The following is a 19102-nucleotide window of genomic DNA, read 5'->3' as shown; positions in this document are numbered from 1 at the left end:
GAATGGCCATTTCACATCATCATCGACCCAGAATGCACTGCATGCATGAAGTAATGGTGGCTACTGTGGTTCAAACTATGTGATAAATATTGAAGATGTTGAAAAAAAAAAAGGTTGTAAAACTACCAGGTGGATAACGAGGTATTTCTCAACTCTCTATCACCGTGTCTCTGCACAAAATCAATCCACTGAGAGCCCACTGCCAGTACTTACTCCTGAAACCTGAAGTACTTCAAACCTCTGGGCTGTGCTGCAGGCTGTTCACTGAATGAATTCTCTGTGTGTAGTAACTCCAGTAAGTTCACACACACATACAGTCCCATAACAGCCGGGTACAAGATCGATAACTCAACCTTCCCATCCACCATGCACGGATCTGCTTCTCTGAGCCGGTGTGTTGCCAGGTCTGCTGCTTATCAGCTTCACTCCTTCCAAAATGAAAGCAATTTTTCTTGTTCTTATTATTTATCAGAAGACAGCTCAAGTTTAACAAATTCGAGCATTCAAGATTAATCATATTTCTGTGGTGAAAGTAGGACAGTTAGTTGGCGAGTTGCTAGTCTGAGGCTAATGAATTATAGTAGGCCTATTCACAACGTTTCAGTGTCAGCTTTTAGACCTGCAAGAAAAGAAAAAAAAGGAAAAATATCTGAAAACTGATGAGAAACAGTCCATCTCCACAATTCAGTAAAGCAGTTATCTGCCTTTCAATGTGTGTAAAGCAGCTATTGTCTAAAGCACATGAAATGTTTCCAGGCATATCTCTGAATTTGATTTACTGATTTTAAAATTAGAGTTGGAAATTCATTAAAAACGAAAAAGCAGGACATAGTGGAAAAAGTTTAGATAATTCAAACTGTACGTCCCCAAACTAAAGTTAGAAACAAATATTCTCCATATATGATGCTACTTGTTTATTAAAGGACATTCAACTTCAGCCTAAATGTTTCAGCTCGGCGTCTTTTTGTCACTAAATGCATCTTTAGGAGTTTCCAGAGAGTGAATTTGTCACCAAATAAGTGAACTAAAACTAGCTTAATTAGCCAGATAGATACTCAAGCTGGAATTAAGATGTATTTGTTACCTTTTTATCTGAAATCCAGGACCCCTCCAGGCAAAATTCCAATGTCACTAAAACCTTATTTTTCAATGTAATGTGATGGGTAACCCTGACTTGGCTGGTCCTCCGCTTGCTGGCAAGACAATGAATGTGAGAGAAAATAGTGCAAAGCTTCAATGTGGTGACACGGGTAACAGAAAGAAGATTTTTCTAAAACGTGAGCTGTGTATCAACACAGGTGGGCAGACCTGAGACCAGCCAGGTTGTGAAATTGAACAGATTGGCCTCTGTTTACCGCCTGCTCCCCTCCTTCAGGCGTTTTTTTTCTTCCCTCCCTACAGCAAGCTTCAGGGGGAGACCTCACCTCACCTCACTAACACATACACACACACACACTCCCTCCCACCCATTTCACATCGTCTTCCTGCCTCATTGGCATGCAGCCGGCTGGTTGGTACTCCAACAGCGTGCTGGGCTGTGATTTGATTAATGGAATCTGACTTCCAGCGTGGATCCCTGAAATGGGTTTGGCTTTTTGGAACAGTGACGCTGGGGAGAGCGGCAGTGGGGGCTCTGCGAGGGCAGAGATGTCTGGCGAGCTGGGGAAGAGTCCTGTCAGTTAGGTTCTGGCAGAAACATTTCCTCCAACACCTGAGGTTGAGTGTGATCACGTTCTGCAGCTGACACAGAGGGAGGGTGGTGGCAGGAAGGCTACTGAAGAAGTACAGCCAACTACAGAGGCACGCCAAACTATCTGCGGTCCAATTTGGTCTGCGTTTGGCTTGCAGGACAGCCCAGACACCTGCATGTCCCAGATTTATGTTATCGTGGCCATCTGAGCCGAGGCACCGGTGGAAAGCTTGGCCGTTGCCAAATGACACCAAGTAAAAGCTGGCCAACCTCTCATCCAACTGGATCGAGCTAATAAGCAAGTTAGAGAATCAGGAAGCAACAGTTAGAACAAACAGTCGAGGAAAGAAGCAAATAACCGTGTGTGCATAAGTTTATATAAGTTATATAAGCATATAAGTTTAACTAGGTGTTCCATTGGCTCGTAAAGCAAATCTGACAAATCTGGTTCACAAATAAATCTGGGATATCATATCATTCCTGGGAAGATGGACCAGAAACAGCTGATCAATACCCCCTAATGTGCATCATGTCTTCTTCTAGACGGGAAGAAACCACCTCAAGCGAACACATCAACCTTTACGGATTCTTATTAACCTTTTCTCTTCCGGATCTTCTAAATGTAAATAAAGAAAAACTGGAAAGCCCCAAAGGAAATCCGGGAGTTGATGCTGAAACTCTGAAGTGTTTATCTTTTGAAAGTACAAAACAACTCAAGCTGGGACGGTTTGGAGGTAAACTTGGCAGGTAATAGAGGAGAAGAGATGGATGGTTCTCACACGGGCACTGGCCTCGGCAGAGATTCCACTGTGAGAGCTATAAAGCTAAGACTCTGAAATCAGACACAATTATCAACCTGTTTACACTCTGTTTTTGTAAGTCAGACCCATTGACCGGGCCAATTCTAAAAGAACCTGGAAGCAGGTAAGCCCGGCTCCTCAGGAGGAAAGGCAGAACTCTGTGGAACTCTGCCTGGAAAAGCTCCAGTTTCCCAGGGTTACATTTACAACCGTTTCCTCTTTTGCCAAATAACCTGCAGGTCCAGCAAAACTTCATGTGGAATTTTTATTTCAAACTGTTATAAACAAGAGAGAGGCAGCAGACATACATTTGAGATCCTTTTTCGCTTTAATTTAAGTCATTTATCCAATTAAACATTTTACACATGTAACTTTCGAGAACTCCTTCATTCATTTAGGGGCCTCTGAAAGGTATTGACTGAATTAGCCTAAATTACTCACTTAGTCCCTTATGAGTTCAGTGTGCTGCCCTCTAATTGGGAGTTGCAGCAATCAAAAGAACCAATTTTCCACATGAGCAGCTGCCATTATGAGATTTTTGACTTAATAATCGTTTAAACACTAAAATCAAAAGGGGTGAACACCAAACCATCGCGCTCCCAAATGGCTTCAACTCCCTCACCGAGAGGAGCTGCAGAGCTGAGGGCCTGCAATCACTTCTGCAAGAAGAAGCTCTTTTTCCAAGGATTTACTCAGCAATAGACATATTTCCTAAACCGGTGATAATGCATTAAAGAATGCACGAGAGAGAGCAACAGATGAATAAACTTTCAGGAACGTGCCGTTTGTGTCGGTATTCATCTGTTTTCCGGCTTCGGGGTAATTAGACGACAGCGATCCGGAACTGCCCCACATGTGGCATGCCTCGCCATAAAAAGATTACCTCCACAAGGGGTTTCAAAGGCAACAATTTGGCTTTTTGTGTATGAAATTAGAGGCCAGCCGGTGGTTTTGGCATCGCCGTGGTGGCAGCAGAGGAGCAGGCGAGTGGAATGGCGCCTGGCAGGGAAGCCCATATGCTCCTTTCCAATTGATGTCACTCATTTGAAAGGCTTCAGAAACAGCACGGCAGAAGAGGACACGAGCTAACGCGACCTTAAAAGTCTCTTTCTAACAAATCAAGTCCACTTTCGCCCAGAGTCCCTTTGAGCTTCAAGGGCACATTCCTGCCCTGGGGAATGCAAGCGATACGCCTGCGCCTACCCATCCTCAGAGTCCAGCGAGAGATCTGTCTTAAGGGTTGGGGGGCGGCGGGAACCTCGGGGAAGACGTCCAGAATGAATGAGAACACGAGCAGCTGCGGCGTTCGTATCACAATGTGAACATGGGAGTAATAATTGAGTGTGGCTACGATAAGGAGGAGAGGAAACGGATAAAGAGGGCAGGCATGATAAGGATACCAAGTGAAGGAGAGGCCGATGACATGAGAGGTCCCTAAAACGGCAACAGGTGTCAGCGAGAATGGGAGCGGCACCAGAGGACCCATAGAGATATATGACGGACGTGTCAGTAAGGGCTGACAGTGAGCCGTGAGGGGCTGTTGTGGAACACGACCCGCCTCTCCAATGACCTGCTCTCATCTCCTCTCAGGCTCTCGACGTATCCGCTGAGCCATCACTCAGTCAGGCCTCTTCAGCACCTGTCTCCTGCTGCCTTCCTGAGGCCTATCAACCGCAGCCATTTGGCCGATGACAGACTAATGCACCTACAAGAGCTGCGAGCTCTGCACATGCAGGGCATGAAGGGGAGCCGCAAGAAGTAGGATCGTGGAAATCCGACTGATAGTGTTGGTTTGTCTTTCGAGTCTTTTCTGTCTTTAGATTCCCCTACAGAAGAGAATATGTGCACGGATATTTGAATATACTGGCGATTTGAACAGGAATAATGACAAAGTGCGTATTATTACAAAAATCCCATTCCCGGGTGACATTCTGCTTCCCGCAAACACGACCTTCTCTAGATTAAAACAAATTTAGTCCATCGTGGAGTTCCTTATCTTGTGGGATTTAAACTGAACTCTTATTCCAGCATTTTCACATCCCTTGCATCTGTATTCACTTTCATATTTTGAGATGACCAAAAAGAGACTACAGAAGGATACATTGCAACTTCTTTTCTTTTGAATTTGGAACATGCATTTATCCAGGAACTTAGAGCACACTTATCATTTTGACACACGAAGACACAAAATAGCTGACGAGGATTAAGTCGTACCCGTGCCTGTGTGATCCCCGGGAGCGCCCAGAGTAGTGAGAGTAGCCCGAGTAGGTGGACTCTGTATCCATGGCGATGGAGTCCTGCTGAGGCAGATGTACGGACACTGCTCTGTTCGACCGCTGGCAGACGCAGCGGAGCCTTGTGTGCTGTCTTGTTGAGCTAGAGCCGATCGATGGGCCCCGCTCAGGAGGCTGAGGGAGGTGGTGAGCTGTCGGCAGTCAGGCTTGAAAGGGACCCTGCGGGCGCCCGGTGAGGAAACATCAACCTGGAGGGGTAAAGGAGGGAGGCAGACAGACGGGGAAAAATTTCAATTCAAAATGTGAAGTGTCTGGGAAACCTGCCCACATGTGACTGTTAGAGAGGAGCCAAGAAGGAGACGGTGTCTGACACAGACAAAATCAGGCATTCAAGTCGCAGGCTTTTCATCACATCAACACCCCCCCCCCCATGCATTCTAATCAGTATTTTTTAGCTCTAAACCTGCACGATGACAATAAGCAGCCCAAAGAAGGTCGCTCTCCAGCTGAGCGCTCCAGATAAAAGAAACACCTCAATTCTGAAGCTGTAATTTGCTCTCCTCCCCCCATCTGGCTTGCAGCTGTTGTCCTGAGGCAGTAACAATTCAGGAATAACATCAACAAGTTTTACGCCAGACCATGGTGGATGTAAAAGTTTGTTATTTTCGAAGGAAGTAGCTTAACGAGACGGAGGGGATTCCACTTTGAGAAATCCCCAGAAATGCTCCAAACAGAGGTTACCATGCTCGTGACGTGCTACCGCTACAACGTGCTTACATGGCGATGTTCTGCTGGGAATCCCGGGGTCAGGCCTTTCAGGTGCACACAGCTTAAAAAAAGTCTCTGAGACAACCGTATAACATAACATATTGTTTTACAATAAAGACAATATATGGAGCCGTTACCCGAGTGTGTTTGATTTGGTATGGTCAGACTACGTGGGAAACCATAGTTTACACATCACCAAATGAAACATGAGAACCGGGAAGAGGTGTTTGAAGTAGAAACAGTTGACTCAGGGTCAGACTGAAAGCGCATATTTGAGAGGGGGACAGCGAAACATGAGTCATAGATGACTCAAGGCTTGCTTCCATGTAATTAACCTGCAAGACACACACACACACCCACAGCCTCTGAAACTGCTTTGAGAGACATGCAAATACACAAGATGGTTAAAACTTAACTCAACAACTACATCATTTCTGTTTCTGCACTTTGAGCCTGCCCGCATACACTCAACATGAAACAGTTCAGTTCTGCAGGGAGGAGGAGAAACATATAACCGGGCGGTAAATCTCAACTCATATTAACAAGAGACCCGTCCCCCCAGCGTCCAGTTATTATCGTTTCAGGTGACGACTGCGCACTTTTCAATTAAAACGGATTTTAAAATCTTCCATTTCACGGTCTGAAGCCTCCTTTCTGCAGTAAAGCCGTCGGGTCAGGCTTCGAGTTGGAGCGCGAACTTGCAGATTTGTGGCTGATTTATAGCTTGCCTTAAAGGTGATGAGAAACTGAACCAACCAGCTCTCTTCTCTGCTAACCTGTGCGAAAGAGAAAAAAAAGTCACTTAGCCACACTAAGTGAGCAATCTGCACTCCCTCTCTGCCACTTTGAAACATACTTCACTGAGTCCAAAAATACATTGTAGCACAAAACATCTAACGTGACCCAGTTCTAAGCAGTGCGGTGTCGGCACTTCAGTGACTGCTCTGTATCTGTGTGTTTGTGTGTGTGTGTGTGTGTGTGTGTGTGTGTGTGTGTGTGTGTGTGAGAGTGTATGAGCTGCTTGTATGACGGTCAAAGAGTCCAGAAAAAATGCTTTGAAGGTTGTGTCGCTGCATATTTGGATGTGCTCATCCTGCAAATCATTTTTAAATGCCTGAATCATCCTCAGATGGTAACAAATCCTCCTTCAACTGGTTCTCAGCAGTGTCACAAGCAGCAGCTGCACTGTCGATCCTGAGGATTCCCACAACCGAACAGAGGCGCAAGCCCTCTCTGAAGTGAAAAGAGCCAGATTTCTTTTCAAATCGGAGACTGGGTCTAAATATCTAAGTGTTGTTGTAAGTTTTGCCGTTAGACGACTCTTGTGTACCGTGCACCAGTCTAGATCCAGCCCTCGTTTCTTTACATTTTGCACCCAAGAAGCCAGACTGCCTTGAAATCTTTTGAAGTGGTCTTACAGCAATAGTTTTGCAGACTTTCTGGGGGTTTTCTTTGAACATTGGCGGCTTTTTCCACCCATTTTAAGGGGAATACATTTTTATTTTGTCCGTTCAGTCAGCAAACGTTGACGTATGGAGCATTCAAGCACAAAAAGGGCACCTAACCGAAGCTATAAACCAGCGTTGTGTCTACACACAACAGACAACTTAGCAAAGAATAAAATAGCATCTTTATGCACTTTGTTATAAGCAGCGTGTCGCAAAAAAAAACCACACACACAAGGTGATCCTGTTCTGGAAGACTCATTTAAGATCTGACAAGAGAGCTTGTGTGAAAGAATCGCAATGAAACTGCAAGCCTGACTCCATATAATAGTATGAATGGCACTTCTTTAACACATCAGATCTATTCTGTTTTATCTGAAAGCGTTAGGGACACGTGTGATGGTATATTAAACAAGGAAATGAGTCAGCCTGCAGTGTGTTTGTTCAGCTCTTTCAGAGATGGAAACACAATGTAAATGGCTTTATCAATATCTGAGGGCTCTTGTACTTCAAGCAGGCAGTCGTCCGCCTCTCTTGTCTTTTCCGGCGTGTAATGCTCCGTCGGCTCTGTTGCAGTCCGTCCACGTTTATTTCAACATGCTGATACATGTCGAATGGGTTCCTGTTATTGAATAATGGATAGACTCCTGCTCCGTTCTGCACTGCAAAGCGACGTCCACTCATGCTGGCAAACGTATCGAGTCGTAGCTGGGAGTTTTTCCACATGCCCTTGATGTGAGGAGGCACAGCAGGGGGCAGGACTCGACATTTACCATTAAACTGCATTTGGGCATGTGGAAATTTGTCCGAATTGAAAACCATGTTATAATTCTTGTAATTGCAATTGTATAACTTGTGGACCAATCAGACTCTGTTGTTCTCCAGCATTGGGATTTACAATCTCAAACACACAGCACAAGTAATCAGCTGAATTTTGGTTTCATATGTTCTTCCAACCCCGTAGGTTTTTTTTTTTTTTACATAGCTTGTGGGAAAAGAGCCATATAAGCTTAAAAGAAACAACAAAAAAAGAAGAAGCAGTGCGAGATGACTTCAAAGGGACACGACAAAGAACATTTGGAAAAGTTTCCCTGGATCCGCAACAATCAGGAGAACGACAGCGTTGCCCATTACTTATCAGGAGTTCCAGAGGAAAACTAATATGTAAATTAGAATAAAAGAAAAGATACCATGTCATTTAGGAGCCTGTCAGTTAAGAGTTTTTTTCCCCACATACATATATATATATATATATATATATGTATGTATATGTTCTGGCGAGGCTACCAAATATGTGACAACCCACTGACTTAATGCAGATCCTCAGGATCACAGCTGAAAGGCTTGTTACTGTCAGCAACTAAGTTTAGCAACTTTTTTTTTTTTTTACCAGAAAGCACCTGTCGAAATATGTGGCAACTTTCTGTGCAAGACTATCTGTTCGCCGTGCTGCTCCTCTCCGCTTCAGGAACAGAGAAGGAGACCTCACATCGCTGCATCACCTCTAAAAATACACACTTAAATGTGACGGCTGACTACTCGACCAGCAGTGAGTGGCAGAATGAACAAGGACCAAGTGACGGTCGACGGGGCATTCTGTTGCAACACAGATAACACCGAGCAAAAAGGTGTTTTGTGAGATCTTGTTAGACAATGTACGGGCTCATTTTAGGTGGTTTTAACCTGTTTTGAAGAAGACTTAGAAAACATAGCCATTACATGGAATTACAACCTACAGATCTACAGAATTACAACAACTAGCAACTTAGCCTATCCACCATTTTCTGGTGACACTATGCAGCCAAGTTTATCCACTTCAAGCTATTTCAAGGAAAAGTGTCTCCTTCGCTTTTCTCTTTCTTCGCGAAATATCTATATTTTCTTTAGTGGTAAGTGAAAACATGACTACACAGCTTAACATCCTACCAGTGCTCTTGTAACTTGTTAGCTGATCCAAGTCTATTCATGCGTCCCAGTGCTGGAGCTAATTATTCCCTTCAATCGAATTCAATTACATCTATTCATCCCAGATAATAAATTATATTGGTGCAGTAAAAAACAATTGTTATAGATATGTTGACGTCTTCAAAAAAATGAAGATGGCAAACTTTTGGAGTCGCCACAAATGATCTGGGGTGTTGTTCTGTTGCTTAGCAACAACTAAGCTGATGATGTCGCACACAGGCCAACTCTCAGTAGACGAAGATTCCCAGCCGACGGTTCAACATCTCTCTGTCTGCCTGTAGAGTCTGACAGACGGGCAGAGAGGGGATAGAGTCATTCCTGCTGCATCCTCATCAGGGATGAGGCCCAGATCCATTTTATCTACCAGTGATCTCATATTTTATGATAAAGGGAGGAAATGGCTTAAACCTCCCCCTTAAAAGGTTAAATGAGAGCTATGATGAACTCAAATTTAATGTTCTCATCCGATAATAATAACTAATGTCGATGCATAATGATGGATCACTTATTCTGAGGTTTGTTGAGTAATGTTATGGTCCTGCAAGTATAGTTACAATAATTACCTTTGAGCCTGTGACAGCTCTCATCGCTAAGAAAGCTGGCCTGCTGCTCTACTGCTGGGATATACCTATTGAATAATCCCTGCTAAATGATGCTGGCACATCACAGAGGAATTTCCAGTACCAACACCTGGTTTGATCCTCTTTAAAGCATGGCCACCCAGCTAAATAAAGGATTATTAAGGTTAATGAGTACAGGGTCCAGGTTCAGTCAGAGTTCATGAGGAAGTAGAAAGAGCAGATCACTTAAAAGCTAATTGATTATCTCCCTCTTGTGTAATTCTCTAAAAAAGAATGCAGAGTTCTGTGTCTTCACCAGTTCGGATGATTCACACTGAGAACACTTCCTGAACGCAGACCCATCAAGAGGCTTGGGTCTGAGGTCTGCGCTTTAAAGTGGAACAGGATATGCCGGAGTCCTCACATGTGGTTTCTGTCTTTGCCTTGCCAGAAAAAAAATGGTAAGCGGAACCACTTCAAGTTTGACTCCGCAGCTGAAATAGGAATCCCCTGCTCTGGAAGGGAGGGAGGGAGCCCCGGCAGGTTCTTCACAGTAATCCAAGTCTCCCGCAGAGCTGCCGGCATGTCTGTTTGTCCTGGCATACACTGGTAACAAGGAGTGGGAGAGGAGGAGGGGCAAGATTCTATCACAGCAATCAAAGAGTATACTCTCCCACAAGCCAGTATCATTCACTTTGTAACACAGATCAGTTAACCAAACGAATCCAAAAAGCCCACAAAACACTTACAGACAAAATGACACTCAGTAGACGCGTCTGCAATCTGACCCAAGCGTACACCCGAGGACAAAAACAACAGAGCAGACATCCAGTGGCCCGAACCGGGAACACGAACAAAAACAAGCCGAGAAAATTCTCTCGTCTTTCAGAGCCGAGCCGAAGCAAAGTAACGGCGGATCAATGAGCCATCTGCCGCCAGTCACCGAAAACAAATGCAGCGCTGCTCGGCTTCCCTTTTCAATTCGTTGCCAATAAAAGCTCAAGTGAATACATGCAGATGCCTTCACTCTGCTGAGTTGTGCTGACTTTGGCAGCTGTGGTGCAACTTAAATCAAACACCATAAATCTTACTAATGTCATTGTTACTCTTCAACAAAAGAGGCTCTGAATAGTTTCAGGCTTAAATTGTCATTAAATTTGGGAATTTTTTGTGGCTTGGCAGAAGGTCCTGGAGAAGCACCGCAACATCTGATTACGGATGCAACATGACACGAAGCACTGAATCTTCTCCCGCCTTTCCAAGCCGAACGACATCGGGGATAAGTGCAGTGTTAGCACAGTCCTACTGATGGACTGATGGTTGAGCGAGACTGGAAAACGCAGTCATCCCACTGAGTCAAACAGGAACAGATGAAGTCACACTTTTGTCTGGAAAGCCAGTTCTGGTGTAAGCAAACACATAAGTTACAGGGAGACTGATAAGGAGCAACAGATTAAAGGATTGTTACCTTCATCGAGGCTTCCAAAGTCAACAAGTAATCGTGTATTATAATTTTCATTAGGAAAAATTAACTGATTTTTGCCATAAACAAGTAGCCGTATTACATATAAAGCACAAGCTGCAGACCTAAAGGACTTCAGACTAACTTTTCCATTGAACCATTTCCATACACACCAGTATAAGTAAGGTGTAAGGTCCTGTAAGTAAGTGTAAGGTCCTGGTTGTGTTAGCATTTCTGGTGCATCCAGGGGCCTGTGATACGGAGCAGGACTCCTGGCTTAGCAAGTTAACTTCAGGTTTAAACCTTATTATGATATGAAGTGCATTGATTTAGGATTCAATAAGTTTAACCAAGACTGATTAACTGTAAAGCTCGCCCCTGCTGACCTTTTAAGATCTGAAACAATTTCTCTTTATTTATCAAAAATCATTCAAATCTCTCTGAACTCTTTGCTTTCTCACACAGTGAAAGTACGGCGTACAAAACTGGCCACACTGCAACAAATTAAGTCTGCGGGCTACTCAGTGAAACAAGCATATTTAACAGAATCAAACTAACACTTTATAACACATGTAAGGAATACACCTGCAGCCCATTCATTTAATATGACACACAAGCATAAATCATCAGTTCTACTCGTCCTTAAAAGTAACAGCACAGAATTTGATCGATTCTTTGCCCCCCACAGTTGCGGGATGTGACGCCACTGTCATGAAAACAAGACTCTGTGTGAGCCCTGCACATGCACAGCCATGCACTGATTGTCATGTTGCAGAGGCCGCAAAGACGCCATTAAAAGATTTGAAAAAATGTCAAGTGCAGTAGAGCAAAACGGTGTGGTGCAGGGCTACGGTATCTCTCACTGCTACGGTTAGTTAAGCACTGAGAACTGAAAAAAAAAAACACATTGCTCTTTGCAATCCTTCTAGTTCATTTATCCACCTATTCTGACGTCATGGAGATTTGCTAACCGAGAAGGTTGTTTCAGTCAAAATTCTGTAAGCTTACTTTAGGTTTCTTGACACAAAAGAAAAAAAAAAAAAAATCACAGGTTTGTCCTGTGTGCAGGTTTATGTTATGGCCAGCAGCTTAATTATATCAACCTGGATGTCAGACATTCCAGAGAGGGACGCTGCAACAGGCTAGGGCTGTAAAATTCAGTGGAATTAGGCGTCGCTTTGTGCTACAGCTTCACCGTGGGGCAGCTGTAGCTCAGGAGGAAGAGCGGTTGAGGTGTGCTTGGGAAAGACACTAAACACCATTTTACCTCTGATGCGTTCATCGGTGCGTGGATTAAAGATAAAGATTAAGATCCGATTTATTGGTTAATGCATACACACGAAATTTGTCCTCTGCTTTTAACCTATCCAGGTTGGGACCTGTTGACACACACATGCACAGGGTCACACACTCAAGAGACAGATGCCAACCTGGAGCGGTGGGCAGCCATTCAGGTACGGTGCCTTGCTCAAGGGCACCTCAGCCGTGACAAGGAGGTGGACTCCTCCAGCTATCAGTTCCACCAATCTTTTTTGAGTGGCGAGAGTGGGAATTGAACCGCCAACCTTCCGGTTATTGAATGACCGACTCTAACCACTGAGCCACGGCCACCCAACAATGTGTGGGGTTAAGAGAAAACCGCCCCACGATGAGTATGAGTAAGAAAAAAACAACAACACACACAGTAGTCTGTAATACTGTATGGACTAAGAAGTGGCGTAAGAGTGTGTGTGTGTGAACGGGTAAATGTGGCTTGGAGTGTAAATGCTCTTCGAGGGGGCAACTACACTAGAAAAGCACTATATAAATACAGTTCATTTACCATTTAATTGACTTAATAAACACAAAATAAATGTAAAATTCAAAGCTCTGAGATTATGTAAATCTTGGATAAAAGAACTCAACCCAAAACCCACAAAAAAAGTCTGTTGCTCTTTTTGTTTTTCCTCTGCAGTGATTTCTGACAAGACAGATTGACAAAAACTAGCCTAAATTAACTCAACAAGGAAAACACAAGAAATGCTTTGTGTTTTACATCTGCCTCTGGGCTCGCACTTGCTCCAGCTTGAGCTGATTAAAGATAATTTATGAGACTGACCTTTCCGAAGCTCTTTAGGGAAACTCCAGAGCACACATGCTTCACTCACAACCTCCTGGACTTACCCCCACCCCCCACCTCGAAACACAGTCATGAACTTTTACAGATGAGCACATATCAGGTCTGCTGTACTCTGCCCGCTGTGGTGACAATGATCTGAAGGTACTGAGCCACAAAGGTGCTGACAAGGTGGTCTTAAACCTCTGAGGACATGCACAGTATGAGGAGAAGTCGAGGACAGGACAGAAACGACTCCTCTGGTAGTCCAGCGGCAAATTAAGCATCTAATGAACCGGACAGGACGTGTTTTCATTGGAAAACCTCCTTTCAGGAAGCTGCCTGTCCCTTCCTCCTCCTTGCATCATACAAGTATAAAGCCCACTGTGGGGGCTTCACACCCAGCAAAGATTGATCCGGAAACATTAAAGCTCTTCGTGGCAAACACTGGATCATCAACTTTTACTCTCAGCTACAGCGTAAACAACTCCCCTCTCACAGAATAGATTTTAAAAGCCTGCTGATGGTTTACAAATCCCAGAACGGTTTAGGCCCAAAATACATCTGTGATATGTTCAGAGAATATAAAGCCAGCAGAGCTCTTAGATCCAAGGACTCAGGTCAGCTGGTCCAGTCCAGAGTCCAGACTAAACATGGAGAAGCTGCATTTAGCTGTTATGCTGCAAACAAGTGGAACAAACTGCCAGTGGAGATTAAACTTTCACCAAATGTAGACATTTTTAAATCCAGGTTAAAAACATTTCTTTTCTCATGTGTCCATGCATGAAATCTGCACAATATCTTTTAATTTACCTGGACAGTTGCTTGTTTTTAAATTCATTTAAATGATTTTATTTGTTTCTCTTATATTCTTTTATGTATTTTTAATGCTTCTTCCATTCCCTGCTGCAATGCTTTTATTTTATGTAAAGCACTTTGAATTGTTTTGTACATGGAATGTGCTATACAAATAAATTTGCTTTGATTTGATTTTACACAAGAAAAAACATTACTAACAAGGCTTTACACTAAATCTGTTAAATGTACCCATTATTGTCATTCATAAAAAAAAATAAAAAATCAGCCTGCTCATTTACTTCCAGCCACCAGTATGTCGCTCATTCACCCGTCTCGATGACACTTCTCCCTCTCGCCTCCTCCCTCCATGCCCATGACACCCTCATAACACTGCCTCTATTATCACTCCGATAACACATCTCACCCTGTAATAAGAGACACCCTGCACATGCAAAATAATATCTTCACTTCAGCTCAGGGTAGGGGAACTCACTCTCACTGTTGACCGCAATCACAAGACATGTCAGGACAAGCCAGAGTGGAAGTCTGACCCGGTCACATGCTCGATGTGTTCTTGTCCATGACTGAGCTAATTAGGGCCATTAATTCTGTGGAATTCAATCAACATTCTCGAGTGTCAGAGAAACGAAGGCCACAGATATCCAGCAGAATCTGAATGGAGGCCGAGAGACAACAGCAGACACAGAGTCTCAGCTGTCATTCAAAGAGACTGGATACTTTGAATCTGTGTTACTGACTATAATGTTCATTACCATACACCTGTGCTGATGTGGAGTGACAAAGTTAATTACAGATCACTATCAATTCCTGTCTGCTGGGAGCAAAAAGCATGTCTCCATGACAATGACTCCAAGCGCCATTCAGCCTCTACCTGTTGCCTTTCTTTTTTTTTCTGGTGTTACTAGGCAACTACAAAAAGCCCATCTGTAGTGGTCAGTCAAACAAGCCAGCTGTGGGTGCATTCATCTTAAATCTGGTTTGCAAAGATTTAGACATTTTTTCTCTCCAACTTAGCAAAATGTACAATTTACGCTAAACTATTGGCATTTGTTCATAATGAAAATATGAGGCATTGCTATCCTTACTATGGATCGATGAAGTCCCACTTCATCTACAAATATCATATGTGCATGTGTGCAGAACCAGCTGAGCTATCCAAACTAGTCCGTCAAACAAGCCTGATTTCATTCATTTTCTTTTTCTTTTTTTTAACAGAAATTGCAGCAACTGGGGGAAAGAAAGTACCATAACAGCCTCCAACAGCCCCTGCTGCCTGAGTTTGTGAGATGTCCAAATCTAAAGGCCAAATTACAATAATTGACTTCCTGTTGGTTGAAAAACAAAGCCATTCTTTTGCAACCCCTCTTTTGAATTTTCTTTGTTTCACAGCTGCAAAACTCTTTCTGTTAAGAGTTTGAGACTTCTGGGTCCAGATGCATACAAATGTGTGCAGTTTCATGACTAAGACTGCATGCACATTGTTATCATGAGATATAGGCCTACGGTGTATACTCCTACGTCACTGTTCTATCTAGACACACCTAGAGCAGTTGAACTGACGGCCTCGGAGTGGCGAAGCATTTAACGTGGCCGCCGCTGCTTAGTCATGGGTATGGGATTTTATAGAATGAAGGCCATCCTAAATTAAGGGCTGGTGGCCAGAAATGAGATTTTCTTATGTTTATATTTGCTTCTTTCTAATCTAAGAAAAATTCCCAAATTGTGAAAGCAGATGGAAGTCTGGATTTCTGATCGTACTTCAATGAGCAATTTGTCAGAAAACTTAAGGTCACGCAGACCCCAGTCGTCATTCTGGTTGAGTACTGACAGTTTCTTACGAACATACAAAACTATAGTATAGTACATAATCTACTTTGCAGACCATATCATATGTGAGAACAGTTGTTTGACAGGTAAAATGTTTTTGGGGTTGGCTTTTTTACCCTTTATTATAGTTTCTAGTGATCTTTTTCACGTTACCCACCTCGAATCATAACACTGGGAAACCATTTGACTAGCTAGAAGAGCAAAATAAGGGCATGTTGTTACGCATGTTTGTCTATAATAGAAAGATGCTAAATAACTCTCTAACTATGTCATACCTACGGAATATCATTACATTGTACAGTCATGATTTTTACTTTGAAATCTAACAAAACAGGCATAAAGTATTCACTTCAAATCTTAGGTTCAGAGCATTAATTCCAGCTGTCCCACTCTCTTTTTTGCACTTTTTAATTTTTCAGTTGTGAGTTCTACAATCATCAGCAGAATAAATACTACTAAATCGTAAAAAAGTAACAGAGAAAACAACCTTTTGGGAGCCAAAGGCAGCGTATGAGCCATTCTCATGCCAGAAAATCCGAACACTACTCATTCTTTTTTTAAAGCCTTATCAACAGGGTCTTCCACAGCCATCGCGCACGACCATGATACACAAGAGTATGTTATAGAAACGAATGATAAGACACAGAAGCTGAAAAATAATCTCTATCGTACTATCCCGGTGTTTTATATTAAATTCTGCCACCTTTTTTTCCAGTTTCCCACCCTCACTGCATCAAGCATCAGTTGCTCATCAGTAGCTCGTGTTCGCCTGGTCTGAAGAAGGCTTTAATTTGCACCCATTCTCAACACACATTCTTCCTTTATCAATACCAATTTGTGTGGCTTTGCAGGCTTTTCTACTGTTTTTTGTTGTTGTTTTGTTTCTGTTTCATTTCAAATCCTGCACAGTTAAATGTCCCCGCTGATTCTACATCAACAGCTGTGTGTCGAAATAACATGACTTATTAACTCTGATTTGTCAAATAAAACTGAGTTAATTCACATTAATCAAATAAAACAATCATACATATACACTAACACATATACGCTCAATTGGCAGTGTATTATAAAGTCCAATACACCAGTCTTACAATAAATCTTGACATCAAGAGGGTCAGAATATTCAGGATTTGGCTAAACTATTACGTTAGGATGCATTTGTTTTCGGTAGGTGATCTTCATAAACTGGCAGTTGAGTGCATATAATAATTTTCGCATGTGCACCATCAATCAGAAAGCTTACATCTGAGAGCTGCTGGTAGGTGTGGCCATGGACATCCTCCTGGTAATCATAATACAAACCTGGCATACTTTCATAGAGATGGACCGTGAAGAGGAATCCATGCGCACTGTTGACATTAATCACACCCTCTCAAATGATCCTCTCATCCTAAACATTGAAGTCTTTCATGACAAGGAGGCCTTGAATAATTAATAAGGACTAAATTGTTGCCACAGTTTGATGCTGGTCTGAATTCTAACAGCTTTAATGTGTGTCATCGTGCATCTTTTTCTTCAAATTGAAAAAATATGTTTTTTTAATTAAATGTTTAGATAATAGGGTAATAATAAGGTATCTATTCAGTCCTCTTAATTTTCAGATAATACTATACAACAGCAATAAAAACAATTAAAAAGTCACCTTGTACACTGGAATATTATGATACTTCAAGAAAATGGCTTGGCTACCAACACAGACAAATAATATATTAGGAAAAATAAAAACTAGTTGAAGACCTATAAGCACCAACTCAAAAGGAAACTAGGTTTGTTGTGAATATCATTACTAAGTGTATCTCAATTTGCTCGACGAGAACGATTCAGGGTCACTAATTGGACGTAATGGCACCATATTTGCACGTGCGTGCAATTGCTACAGGAGCACCTGTTGGGTTAACTTTTGGTCATTTTCATGGCGTCAGTTAATTCATATTAATAAGTAACCCAGCAAGAAATGCGGCTCAGACGAACAATGGACCAGTTTACTTAACCATAAGAGAAAATTATACTGTGTCCACAAAGCTTTCAATTCCATGCAAGTTGCACTTCCACAATAGTTCAGTTCATGTCTGGTGCAGCACCACGGCAGGTTTGCCCGGTCATACCCCACCTGTGACCAGGCAGGCATACGGACCTGCGGGCAGGAAACTCCCTGGTTTTACCGTGGCCTCGAAAGCCCCCGTCGCCCCCTTTTGGTTTCCGTCTACAAGAGCACTGTTTGAGCCACTGGTTTAAAAAAAAAAAAAAGAAAATGAAGCACATAACAACGGTTAAAAACTTGTGCTGTAATTCGGGTTACTAGTTGTTTTTGGAACCAAGGGGCTCTATAGCGTATCAGTCCGCGTCAACTCTGCCGCTGCAGGTTACAGTTTACGGCTGAGCTGCGGTGCACCAGCCGGGGGAATGCGGATTCGGTCAACCGTGCGAAGCTTAGTTGACTTTTTCCTTTCTTGCATGCAACTCTTCCTTGATCATTTATCAGCTTTAAAATCAAGCATGTTGCCCAAATACAATGTTAGGAACTCGTGACTGTAGCGACATATTGACAAATATGGTTAACTTCGCCTGTCTGGGATTGTGCGTTGATTCAACCGCAGTTTCAGGGCATTCAAATGAAGTTGAAAGCATTCCCTTTCATACAGGTAGGTAAGACAGCAGGGCGTGTTCCCTTGTCTTTTCTTCCAAAAACACTCAGCGTAATGCTGAACAACAGCCTCTGCTTTCTAAGTATAAATAGCCAGACACGCTAACCTACATTTTTTTTTTTTGTAGGCTTCAGGAATTAATACAGGACATTATAACCAGTAAAGCTGAGCTTCACCTACAAGTGAGTCCGCGCAGCAACATCTGCAGAACACATATGACACTATCTCAGGCGTTATCAAACCACAACTCACCCTTTATCGGTCGAGATATCATTCCCGAAGTTGATAATTTATCCAGAGGTTGTAAAGTAGTTTGCCCTACAGCACACGGCACGGTACAGTAGGAAGCAGCCCTTGGTAACCGTAAAGGAATCACCCTGGCAGTCAGGAATTTCACAGGGGGCAGTGCTTTCTCGGCATGAAGGCGTGCAGTGCGGAATATTGGCGCTAGAGGGGGTTTTAGCAGCGTGCTTGGACCACTGGTGAGCCCCTGCCAACATGACAAGCACCGAGGAGACAGGAGGATGCTGCATTATGAGTTGTTTAATCACAGGGGTGTGCAGGATGCACAGGATTAGTAGTAACTGCAGTGGGTGTTCTATAGTTTTCTTTTTTGCCTGAGCAAAAAAAAATCTCCCCCCCCCAACACAAAATCCTGCCAGTGTATTTTCAGTCAGTGACGTTCAGCTATATTGTTGATGAGCAGAAGTGCTGCAGAGGCAGGATTTATTCATATTTGGATAAGAGCTCCCTCAGCCAGGCAAGCGCTCTTCTGTCACAGCCCAAGAGAGT

General features: G+C 43.1%; 1 protein-coding gene across 2 annotated transcripts in view; it reads right to left on the bottom strand.

Annotated features, from left to right (window-relative positions):
• The window catches only part of LOC142391675 (vang-like protein 1), a 50666-nt gene extending 31964 nt beyond the window's left edge, over window positions 1-18702 (bottom strand). For both annotated transcript variants that reach the window (XM_075477651.1, XM_075477652.1), the window contains exons 1-2: window positions 18563-18702; window positions 4705-4972 (exon numbers count right to left, since the gene is read on the bottom strand). In XM_075477651.1, the coding sequence (XP_075333766.1) occupies window positions 4705-4775 (71 nt within the window). In that variant the 5' untranslated portion in view covers window positions 4776-4972; window positions 18563-18702. The remainder of the gene's footprint in view (window positions 1-4704; window positions 4973-18562) is intronic.
• Between the last annotated feature and the right edge of the window lie 400 nt (window positions 18703-19102).

The sequence above is a fragment of the Odontesthes bonariensis genome, chromosome 11, assembly GCF_027942865.1.
Source record: "Odontesthes bonariensis isolate fOdoBon6 chromosome 11, fOdoBon6.hap1, whole genome shotgun sequence".
Classification (NCBI taxonomy): domain Eukaryota; kingdom Metazoa; phylum Chordata; class Actinopteri; order Atheriniformes; family Atherinopsidae; genus Odontesthes; species Odontesthes bonariensis.
The sequence above is the reverse complement of the archived record's forward strand: the minus strand, read 5'-3'. Positions and strand labels throughout refer to the sequence as shown.